Genomic DNA, 11645 nt, shown 5'->3' with positions numbered 1-11645 from the left:
CCTGAAAATGAGCATAATATGGGCGCTTTAAACACAGTAAACTTGAGTGTCATAAGGATTTTGGAGACTGTGAAACTAGAGTGTGTCGCCATCATCTGGTTGTTCAGTTCCTGACCTGAAACACTGATGCTGTTCTATCTTGTGGCTGATGATGGCGCCATTTCATCATCTAATTCAAAAGTAGGCTATACTCTGGAGCCCATAAAGAGCAGTTTGCAATATAATGTTATGATTTAATAAGATTATTGTAATCGTGATTTCAGTAATGATATGTTTTATTCTTCCCAGGTGCCTAATTTCTGTTTTTATAGCTGTAATCTTTCAACTGCTGCTATGTACTTTTTAGATGGCTGGAATTCTCAGAGTCTAGTGTGAAACCTACAATAATAAGGCTCCTCTCTTCATCTCTCACTACATTGTGTTGAGTCTCCTGCTAGTCCTATCTAGGTTCTGCATGAATGGGACTCTATGGAGACAGTCCAGTAGTTTCAGTCACTGTTAACATTCCACATCAGTCTCTCTCCACACTGACATGACTGATACTATCAAGCAGAACTGGGTACAAACATTCATCACTCGCACACATGCACGCGCAAGTGCATACGGACACACACTGCTGCAGACATGAACTCGCACACACAATATTAACGATGAGGCAGTCTTGCCACAGTGATCACCCCTTAAATTCTAGGTCTATCAACTTTTTATAGATAGTATTAACAGGTGTAACAGTCCCACTGAATAACACATGCACCTACATACCCAAAAGCACACACCCTCCGATTGCAGCGCCACTGGCGTCGCTCAGAATAGCATCAAACAGATTTGAGCGTCTCTGTCTTAGGCATCGTACAGGCGCAGACCTGTCTGCTTCAGTCAGCCTATTTTACCATATTAACCCTCGTATATCACACTGTCACCGCAGAGAAAAGAGAGTTGAGATCACAACACAAGAAAGATGTTCCTCATGACAGAGACATCTTAACGCAAGGAAAAGTGTTTGTTTGTAGTGCATTTAAAGTTAACTACCATTTTAAAATATTTTTGGGGGGATATTTGACATGTTCACGTACATAGTGCACTCTGGAAATAATCAATCACTCAACTTAATACACCGATGTATTGTTTGACGTGTGCCAATGAAGATGTCATGGTATGGTAATATCTTGGTGCACAATATTATCTTAAAAATTTATGAAATAAGATGAAACTCCTTCAACAATATCAAAACACACTGAAGGAATAGAGTGTATTCTCCTTTGCAGCAAAATAGGTAATGTAGTCTTTTTCGGTCACTACTGAGAAGACTTCACTTTCTGTACCTGAATTTATCTGCCTCTTATGTTTAATGTTATTGCACCAATGAGAGTAGAACAAATATTAAAGCAACAGCACAACATATTGTATTTTTCATCGAGATGTTTAGTTATATTGTTATTGTCCCAATTCTTAAGTGGCATACTTTTAACTTTTTCCTGTGCGTTAGTAGCTGATGCTACTAATATAGCTACTTTTTTACACAATTATAATACTGATACCATGCAAATATTTTATTATTCTACTAGTACAAATATAAAACTGTGTCTGAATAGATATTATCTTCTAAGCTTTGTTTTGCAATTATATTCAACATTGTGTCTTGTGTATAAAATAGCATGCAAAGTCACTTAAGAGCTATACAACTCTGTGACAGTTTTTCATAGCCATGCTAGAGATGTAGCTCTATTAATAGCAACCGGTCAGTGTACCATTTCGGGGATTGGTTGGTCCCGACTGAAAGATTGCTACAACTATTTAATGGGTTGCCGTGACATCTTGTACAACCCTTCCTGGTCCCCAGAGGATAGCTTTCCTGATCCCCTGGCTTTTCTCTAGCACCACCATGAGGTTCAAATTTGTAGTTTTGTGTATAATGTCAAGTTAACTATTGGATGGATTACCATGAAATTTTGTACACACATTTATATCCTCTAGCACCTTCTTTAGGTCCAAGTTTAAATTGTCCAACACGGTTTATGAGTAAATAATAACTAATAACTAATGCCAATGGGGAACATGGTAAACATTACACCGGCTAAATATCAACATGTTAGCATTAACACTGTATGCATGTTATAATGCTGTCATTAACATTGAGCTCAAAGCACCATTGTACTGACATACAGCATCACAGAGTAGCAAGCATGGTTGTAGACTCTTGTTGCTTTGTGTACAAATATCCTTCACCTACATTTACCTAACATACAAATCTGCTGACATGGTGTGTAATGTACTATTGTATATAGTTGTGTCTTTTGTGTCTTGTACTGTTTGTTACATGCTGCTGTAAAAGATTAAAATACAAATGCTGTAGAAATAGTTCTGTGGTGTGTTACAGAAAAGACACAAACCTACGACCCTCCAACTGAGGTGAAGTGCTTGCTTGTGATGGATTGCTTTGCTGAACTCCATGACTAACCACATCCTCGGTCCTACTATTGTTCCACACACACACACACACACACACACACACACACACACACACACACACACACACACACACACACCAAACAGACCTCCACCTCTGTTTTGCCCACTTGCCAGCACCCCCTCCCACCCTTGCATCCTCACCCCCTTACCTCATCCCCCTTCTGCCTCTTTCAATCATTTCTGTCCTTTGTACTGTGAGATGCCGAAAGGAAGAGAGGGACAGGGGAGGGATGGATATAAGGAGTGGGCTCTTTTGTTGGTTTTCTGGTGGTTTCACCTGAAAAGCCAGAGAACACACCTAGGTTGCCGCCACTGGCAACACACACCACCTCACTTGCTTCCGCTGAGTATACTTGAGTTAGCCTTCAATTGCCTCTGCACAAATACAGACACAGGCATATTTGCGAGTATATGCATATACAGGCATCTGCATTCAAGTGTGCACAAATAGACATACTCTTTATAAGAGGTACTGGAAGGTGTTGCACGTGCAGAGGGGTGTTGAAGGGGATGTGGGTGAGGAGGTGAGGTGGGATGGAGTATGTGTGTTTGGGGGGTTGTGGGGAGGGGTTGATTGCACGGCTGCTTTTTCTGTTCTTTTCCTGAATGGACTCTTCTTGCTGCAAGGAGCTCAGGTAGCTGTGTGTGTGTGTTTTATTCCCAGGTAGACCACTGTGAGTGCTCTCAAGTTAGTGTCAGGTGTCAGGTAGCTACTTGTCTTTGTGTCTTCAAGGCTGCCGTTGCTTGGATAGTGTTTGCAGCCTAGAGAAGGAGAGAGGGAGGATGGGGGAGGAGAGGGCAGGGAGCTATGGCTTTGATCTGTTGCTGACTGTTTGATAGCGTGTGTGTGAGCAGGGGAGTGAGTGTGAGAAAAAAGGAGAGAGAGGAAGAATACGAGTGCACGCATACTTTTTCAGTGGCATGTACAAATGTCTGCGCACATGCTAGCAACTGTGTGTCTGTGTGTTTGAGTCAGACCAAGACCTGAGAAGAATTTGATTTGAATCACCCCTCCCTCCCTTTTAATTATTATTATTAATACTGAAATATTACACTAAAGTGCAAAACACGTGTTATTCAATGTCACGTCACTTGGCGTGCGTGAATTGACAGATTTATCCCACTTTAAAAAAAAAAAAAAACTTTTTACCTTACGCAGTATACACAGGCAAACCTGTAGATACCATTTGTGTGTCTCTGAGTGAAGTAAGAAGAAATGCCAAATGTGAGATTAGCCTGGCTTTGTTAAATTACTGATGCTAAGGGATCAGTAGCAGCTCTGCTCAAAATATACCGCAACTGGTGTGGGTTTAACACTTTAGTACTAAATCGTTTTCCCAATGTATGTAATATGTACAAATGTATGTATTATGTGCCTTAGAATACGCATGTCTATATTCCAATACACTTCTTTATAAACTCATTTTAAAGACGCTGTTCCCCTCTGTTTGAAAATGAATATCAATATAATTGAAATCAGGTGCTGCAGTATAAGGCAGATTTGGGAAGTCACCCATGGGGGAAAACTGAATTACACCAACTCACATTTAACCTTTCACACATCCATCAAAACTGTCGGTGCAGGTGCAGTTTAAACAAATACGTAGCTGACTTTTCTAACAGTAAGTAGCGCCATGTCTGATTGTCTGCATATTTGTGATTGAAGGGAAGAAGGATAACCAATGAGAAGATGATAAAGAAACCAATAAGAAATAGAGAGAAAACAGGGAGGAGACCAGACATGTAGGTTTTTACAGTGCATATGTTATAGGGCTCCCCTAGGGCCAGACAATTAAAGAGCATTTAAAAAGATGACAGAGCTCTGTGCGCAAGATGGGGAGAGGCGGAGAGGCCAGGGAGTGGAAAAGTTTGCAGGTGTACAGTATGAAGAGCATGTGCATGTTTTTGTATATGTGCATGTGTGCCTGTGGGAATGTACGTTTGAGCAGTATGTGGGTGTACTGTAAGATCATGCAAGGTGTTTTGCATCTGAGGTAGTGAAAAAAAATACCGTAAAATATCACTTTAAAACAATTCACACAATATTTTTAAACCGACAATAGACTAAGAGAGAAACAACGTGCATTCCATTACAAAGAGGGAGAAAAGACAGAGCAGAGAGAGCATGAAAGAGAGAGAGAGAGCATGAGAGAGAGCATGAGAGAGAGAGAGAGAGAGAGACTATGTGAAGAACAGCTTTGAAAGAGTTTTTGTGGGGACATAACAAAGGCCCCTCAGAAAACACAGTGGCATAGGAATGTTAATTAATTAATGAGAAACTATTCAGCCTACAGAGAAAGAAAGACAGACAGACCAGTCGGAGGGGTAGACAAAGTCAGACTGGGTGCAAAGACATTTATTACTGTATTGTTTGCAAATAGAATGGTGTGCACTTATACTAGGCCCAGTTTCTATGCAACATGTTGCATCTCTGTTCTGGTTTTGCGTGTGCTTTTGCGTGCATGTAACATACTGCTGCTGCTGATTGAAAGCCTTGGTTCCTCAAGCTTCATCTTTCCAGGAACTAAGAGAACAGCCTAGTTTTCCACAGCAGCTTTTCACTTCTTACTACTTGCTGCTGGGTAATACACCTGAAATTTAACAAAAGGGAAGATTAACATTGGCTCTGCTTTGAATGTCAGGCCAGTTTTGTTTTCTTTGATTTGTTATAATTACACTAGAATCATAAGGCGGTTATGCAACATCCCATACTTACAAGTGCACAGCATGTAAAGCCTGAGTTATGTAACATATGAAGCAGAGTCATTTAATAGCATTCTGCATTCGGCTGTAAATAGCTCTCATTTGTGGTCAGTGTTTTAGGAAAAGCACAGATTTCATTTTTAATATAAAATATACACAGCCAAGAACTATGTGTTGTAATAAAGGAAAGAGAGGTCAGATGAGTTTTTTTCAGATTCTGTGGAAAATCTGCAAGTGAGCAAAAAGACTGAAATACAGATAGGCTTTAGCCCAACGCAGCTGACACTTCTTCAAATCCACACTTTTTTTCTCTATAGACCGGAGTGTGTGCATGTGATATGGATATGTGAGCTCCTTTGCGTCGGCCACTCATAATCTTTTATTTTCTATGGGTGTCCAATGTGCGTGTGTGTATGCAAGCATTTGTGTTTGTGCGTGTGATTGCGACATTCCAGCAGCAGAAACCTGAGAAGGTGTGACTTACGAGACACTGGATTCGGTTCTTTCTGGGGACTGAGGGGTGCTGAAGTGTCAGAATTCCAATTTCCTCCAAACAGTCACTCCCAGTCACACACTCTGACGCTCTGCATCTCTCTCACACAGTCAGTGTCTAAGAGCTTGCTTTTTCTCTCTTCTGGCTCGTTCAGCTATAAACAATCTCATTTTCTCCCATTTCCAATCGTAAGGTCCCACACTCAGAAATCTACCGTGGTCTCACACTACAATTCTGCATTGCCACCCAGCCCTACTCCTCTTTTCTCTTCCTCAAACCAAACACACACTCTTTCTCTTCACATGGAGCTTCTAAGCATTAGAAAAGGGGGAGAAGAAGAGAGGGAGTAAGAGAGGGTAGAGTTTGAGAATTGCGGGCCCCTCCTACTTTCCGGAGATGCTCCAGCCCATCCCTAAATTGTGGGCCAATGAGGGTGGCTCATTCACAACATATGCGATCCTTCTACAATAGGTAAGGAGAGGGAGACAGAGAGAGCAAGATATATATATATATATAAATATATATACAAGGAGTGAGAGAGGGAGAAAGAGTGACTGTGTTTGGGGGGGAAAAGATGATGAGGAAGGAGAGAGCAGAGTAAGAGGGAAAAGAGGCAACAAAGTTAACCCCTGGGGATGAAGTGCTGACAGAGAGGAATAGAGAGATGAGGAGATAGAACTTGTGACAGGGACAGACAACCTGCACAGGAGAAAAAGGCAGTAGGAGGCTTTTGAACAGAGACAGAAGCCAGGATTTGGAAACAAAAAGAACCTCCTCACTTGATCAAAGCTGCTTCTTCGAACATCAGAGAGGACAAAAGAGAGTGTGACAAGACAGAAATCTCTACAGGTGTAGTTGCAGACAGGTGGACATTCAGGCATGCTGCCTGTGCTTCTGTTTCTCTGTGTGGCTGGAGGAGTTTGGGGGTCTGTCCCCAGAGTGTGGGGGTACGGACAGATCCAGGACAGACAGGGACCGGCAGCCCCGCTGTGTCCATCTCCGTGCCAGTGTGAAGAAGATGGGATCTTCATCATGGTGGACTGCTCGGAGTTGGGACTATCGTCTGTGCCGACCAACCTCAGCCCTCTCACCACTTACCTGTGAGTACCATGCTGCCGTTACAACAGTTGGGGAGTTCCTGGAGATTGTTATCTTGTCCCATTTCACTTTAACCTTTTCACCTCCAGGCCTCTCACTTTGTCATGTTTCCTTGACTCAAATCGTCTTTTTCTTGTGTATCCACTTTGTATTTCAGCCCTCAAACTCTGCGCTCTCCAAACCTCTTCACTTCCTATGCCAATTTGTTTCATGTGAACAATAAAAAATGTTCAACAGCTAGTCTTATAATTTGTACATGAAAAAGGCTAGTCAAGCTGGGAGACCTCTTTAAAAAATAGAGCAGAAGGCAACCGTCTCTTGGATGTGTGGCCAGGAAACAACAGCAGAACCTGCATGTACATAAAACGGACAGGGCCAAGAGGGAACATGTGTGTGTGTGTGTGTGTGTGTGTGTGTGTGTGAGAGAGAGAGAGAGAGTGTGTGTGTGTTGACCGCTATGACAAAATTACTGGACAACTTCTTTTAGTATCAGGTTTCTGAGCGCCAACTGGAGACCGAGCATGAGTGTGTGCACATGAGTGTGCCTTTGTGTACATGTATGCAAGTGTGTTAGCGTGTGTGCAAGCTGCAAGCACATGACAGAAGCATGTGTTTGTGAAAAAGGAAGTGTGTGAACACAGATGTCTGAATGTGTGTTAAGTTCAATGAGTTTTATGTCACTAATCTGTATCTCACTGTTGTTTGACACCAAAACTCAATGTTTACACAAATCCATATTATTTTTATCTAATTTGTTTTTTTGGGGTTTTTTTTGCCTGATAACCTGACAAAATTACCTCATTGAAGGACTCGGACCGCATTTTTAAATATGGTTAGTAAGTATGTGTTTGACAGGCTGGCTAGAGAAATGGCACATACTGTTAATATAATTAGAAACATGATCATAAACATTACTCATTAACAAGGTTTTTTCCGTAATGAGATGCAGAAATTAAGCCCACTTGACCACCAGAAATTTTTACGAACCATAAAATAAACTTTAGACTTAAATTATGTTAAAGACATTCGATCCAGCAGTTTCTTACACAACCCTGCTATAGCCAGATATTTCAAATTGCTTCACTGCGGAAGTCTCTGAGGACAGATTAGAGACACTTTGTGATAACTGATATTGAAGTGATAGAAGTCTAATCCAGGAAACAGGGTGTGATAGAGCAGTTGCTCACTTGGGGCTGTCCAACTATTACATGAGTGGAGAGATAGAATTTAGAGGGAGGAAAAATCAACAGTTTATGTAGCAAGCAACTCTAAAAGAGACACATAAAAGACTACTTGAATGATGCCTGACTCTTCAGCTGTTTTGGGAGCCTACGATGGCCAGATTTCAGTGTTCTTTCGAGAGCTAAAACACATGTAGAGTTTATGAAAGTGAAATATGGTCTCTCAGTCAATCCAGGAATCACTTTACCATGTCACAAAAGACAGCACATTCACATATACTCACACACAAGGAAGGATGAATCTGAGAGGGAGTGTGTTGAACCTCTCAGTCTTCCGCTAAAATACAAACAGTGATGACCTGAGACCCTCCCTGTGAAAGTCTTCACGGCTCCACTACAGCCACACAGAGACAGAGACACACAGACACACACACACACACTCATTCCCTACAAACACAAGAGTAATTGCTCATTTCCCCTCGTTACCTAACAGTGGAACTGGACCAATTAGTGAGTTTGAGGGCTGATTTAGAATAAGATAAATAAACTCAAGGACCAACCGCACACGTCCACACAGACAGACAGACAGACACACACACACACACACATTACAGCTGAGGGGAGAAGAAGGGAATGTGGGACAGCAGGAGAGATGCCGCAACAAATTAAGATAAGAGAATCACAGATTTCTCTTTTGCTTCGCTGATAAAAATCATCAAACACAAACAAAACAACCTCCCCTTCTTAACCTTCCCCACATTCACACACACATTGACATGCACACATACACACGTACACACACACACACACACCCAGCACAGCAGGCTACAGTTTCTTATTTCGTCCTGAAGTATAAAAGGTTACAACAGCAGAGAGCCGGCCCAAACCCCACCAGGATCTGTCCAACTGTCCAACACGGCCCGCTGCGCTGTGGAGTCTGGATTAGCCTCCCAGCACATACTGTAGACCGCCGAGGTCACAGGGATTTGCTTGGGAACAGTCCACATTACAAACCACATCCACACAATGCTGTGAAAGTATCTGACATCATTCACCGGTGTCATCGGAGAGCTCTTCAAAGTAAGCACAACTGCTCATGCAATTCTGGCCGAGAGGGCAATTCAGGCTATGCATGATTCACTCTATTTTCTAGTTTTTGCACACTTGGATGACTCTGCTGCATATAATGTAATACTAATCAACAAAAACAATTGTATAACAACAAACAGGCGAATACATGTAGACTCTGCAACATAATATAACTTTTCTGAGGCAAAGGCGCTCCGAGCAACTCAAAGCTGAATGGGTAGAGATTTATGACAATAATCGTTTCCGTGGGCAACACATGAAATGATCTGTCATGAGAGATGCTTTGAAACACCTTCTCTTTGATATCAGATTAGAGAGGAAAGACATTGCCCAAGGGTGTGTGTGCATGTGTGTTAATGTGTGTTGAGTTTGAGAACACTGTGTACAGTTTGCACACCGGGGATCAATGCTGTTTTATGTGTAGCTGCAAGTGAGGTAACTCATCATAAGAGATGGCTTCACAGTGACACAATAAGTACCAGTCTGTCCCACATATTAGCTTGGAGCAAATGCATCAGTCAGCTGCCCCCCATATGGATATATGCACTGCAAATATTTAATCACGTTAAGTATAATTTATATTTCCATGTGGCTGGTGTGATATATTGTACATATACTGTTTTTAAGCTTTTACAGGTGCTTATGTTCACACATCTTACTCTTCCTTCAGCGGTAACAAGTGTGTGCATGTGTATAAGAGGAAAAGAGTGTGTGGGTCCGGGCCTGGTCTGTGACTGGAGTTGAGCTGCGATTAGGTGATGCTTTGTGGTAGCGGTGAGTGTGGTGAACTTCTAACAGTGTTTTTGCCGAGGCCAGGAAACCACAGCTAGCGCATTACCAGACAGAGGAAAACCAAGGAGTGTGTGAGTGTGCGCGTGTGTGTGCATGTATTTGAAGACCACCCAGACTGCTGAGAGATTTTCTTCTAGCAAGTGGAGGTGAAGCAAGAGTGTAAGAAAAATGGAGAGAGGGAAGATGAAGAAAAGGATGAAAGCTGATGAGGAGAAAAGTAAGGATTAAAAATTGGTGAAAGAGACATTTGTATTGGAAGAGTTTGGAAGACTCAGTGCTCACACACACACACACACACACACACACAGACACACACACCCAACACACCACACACACACCCACAACACAACACACACCACACACAACACACACACACCACACAGAGGGGACAACATCCTGACCCTGTATGGTGGCCATGACTGTAACAGTCGGTGCGTTCATTTAGTCATTATGTAGATGGAATGATTCCTATCACGAGCGGACGGGGGTCACACTGTAAACATCATGTCTGAGAGAAAGCTCTAAGGGATGGAGGGGAAAGAGGATTTGAGGGGGAAAAAAATACAAAAATAAGAGAATTGCAGAGAAAAAAGAACAGTGTGTGTGTGTGTGTGTGTGTGTGTGTGTGTGTGTGTACTGTCAGTGGAGGGTTCTCTATACAGCAGCTATCAGCTCTAGCATCAGTGTCCTGGCTCCAGACGTCTATGGTAGCCTCCTCGCCTCATACACTGCCCTCCCTTTCTTTCTCTCAGTCTATCCTTCTTCCCCCACCTATTCTCCTTTCCTCACCTGTTTCCTGTGGCCTCTTCCTTTAGGTAGAACAAGAATCCATACATTAAGTGCTTCAGGTGTGTGTGTGTGTGTGTTGTGTGTGTGTGTGTGTGTGTGTGTGTGTGTGTTTGCGTGCGTGTCTTCAAAGCAGGTGTTGAAGCTGGTCATCCAGCACTAAGTTAAAATTTCTGATCACTGATGTGCAATGCACCTCCTAAATGAACGCATATAGCTCAGGGCAGCGGAGTGAGAAAAAGTGAAGGGTGTGTACCCAATCCAAATGGTAAATGTTTTCTAGGTGTGTGTGTGTGGGTTGCTGGGGGAGGTGCTTTGGCTACAAGCCAACTAACTAGCAGCTGTGATCAGAGCTGGGGAAGAGAGTTACAGGCATTATACAGAGGAAGAAAACAGTGACATATATCATCATATTCAATATATTCTGCTTATAAAGTTGGGAGAAGAATAAAAAATATTTCCTTTCACCATTCCTCACATTACTTCTTTATTTCTTCCTTCCTGCAAACTTGAAGTGTTTGCCTCAAAGGCGAGGGCCAATTCCTCAACTCTCTCTTAGATTCCCTGGAGGCCCAGCGGTGAACACTAGCAGAAAAAGCCACTTTGGCCTGCTACAAAGTGATATTTATGCCAGAAGGGTGTTGGAGAGAAGGGATAGGCAGTCAGCGTTGGATAGTGCAGTGGTTTGTGATTTCCTGAGAGCAACCTGGGAGGCTTTTAAATGTCGCTTAGGGACAGACGGCAGGTAGGCAGGTAGAGGAGAACAATGGAAACAATGACAATTCCCTGGGGAGCGGCAGGCAGGGAAGACACAGAGGCCATAGTGTGCTCTACTTCTCCATATCCTGTCCTTTGGAAAAAAGTAGAAAGCAATCATGACACAAGATCTTAAAGGGAACTAGGGTGGAGGAGGTGGAGATCAGAGAAGTAAAATGGATAATGTGTTTGGAGTGGACAGTGCATGTGGACTAAACACAAACGTGGTTGGTATTTGTTGGGGTCAAACCTGTGCAAACCAACTGGATATGTAAATC

The 11645-nt window shown here is 42.5% G+C and overlaps 2 protein-coding genes across 2 annotated transcripts in view; both read left to right on the top strand.

The window, feature by feature from the left end:
- LOC116692455 (rho-related GTP-binding protein RhoA-C) overlaps positions 1–11645 on the top strand; it is a 732216-nt gene that overhangs the window by 356892 nt on the left and 363679 nt on the right. The window lies entirely within an intron of this gene.
- The window catches only part of lgr6 (leucine-rich repeat containing G protein-coupled receptor 6), a 41222-nt gene continuing 35539 nt past the window's right edge, over positions 5963–11645 (top strand). The window contains exon 1 of the mRNA XM_032520717.1: positions 5963–6765. Within this exon, the coding sequence (XP_032376608.1) occupies positions 6545–6765 (221 nt within the window). The 5' untranslated portion in view covers positions 5963–6544. The remainder of the gene's footprint in view (positions 6766–11645) is intronic.

This window comes from Etheostoma spectabile, chromosome 7, assembly GCF_008692095.1.
Source record: "Etheostoma spectabile isolate EspeVRDwgs_2016 chromosome 7, UIUC_Espe_1.0, whole genome shotgun sequence".
In the NCBI taxonomy this organism is placed as follows: Eukaryota; Metazoa; Chordata; class Actinopteri; order Perciformes; family Percidae; genus Etheostoma; species Etheostoma spectabile.
This window is presented reverse-complemented; position numbering and strand designations above follow the sequence as displayed.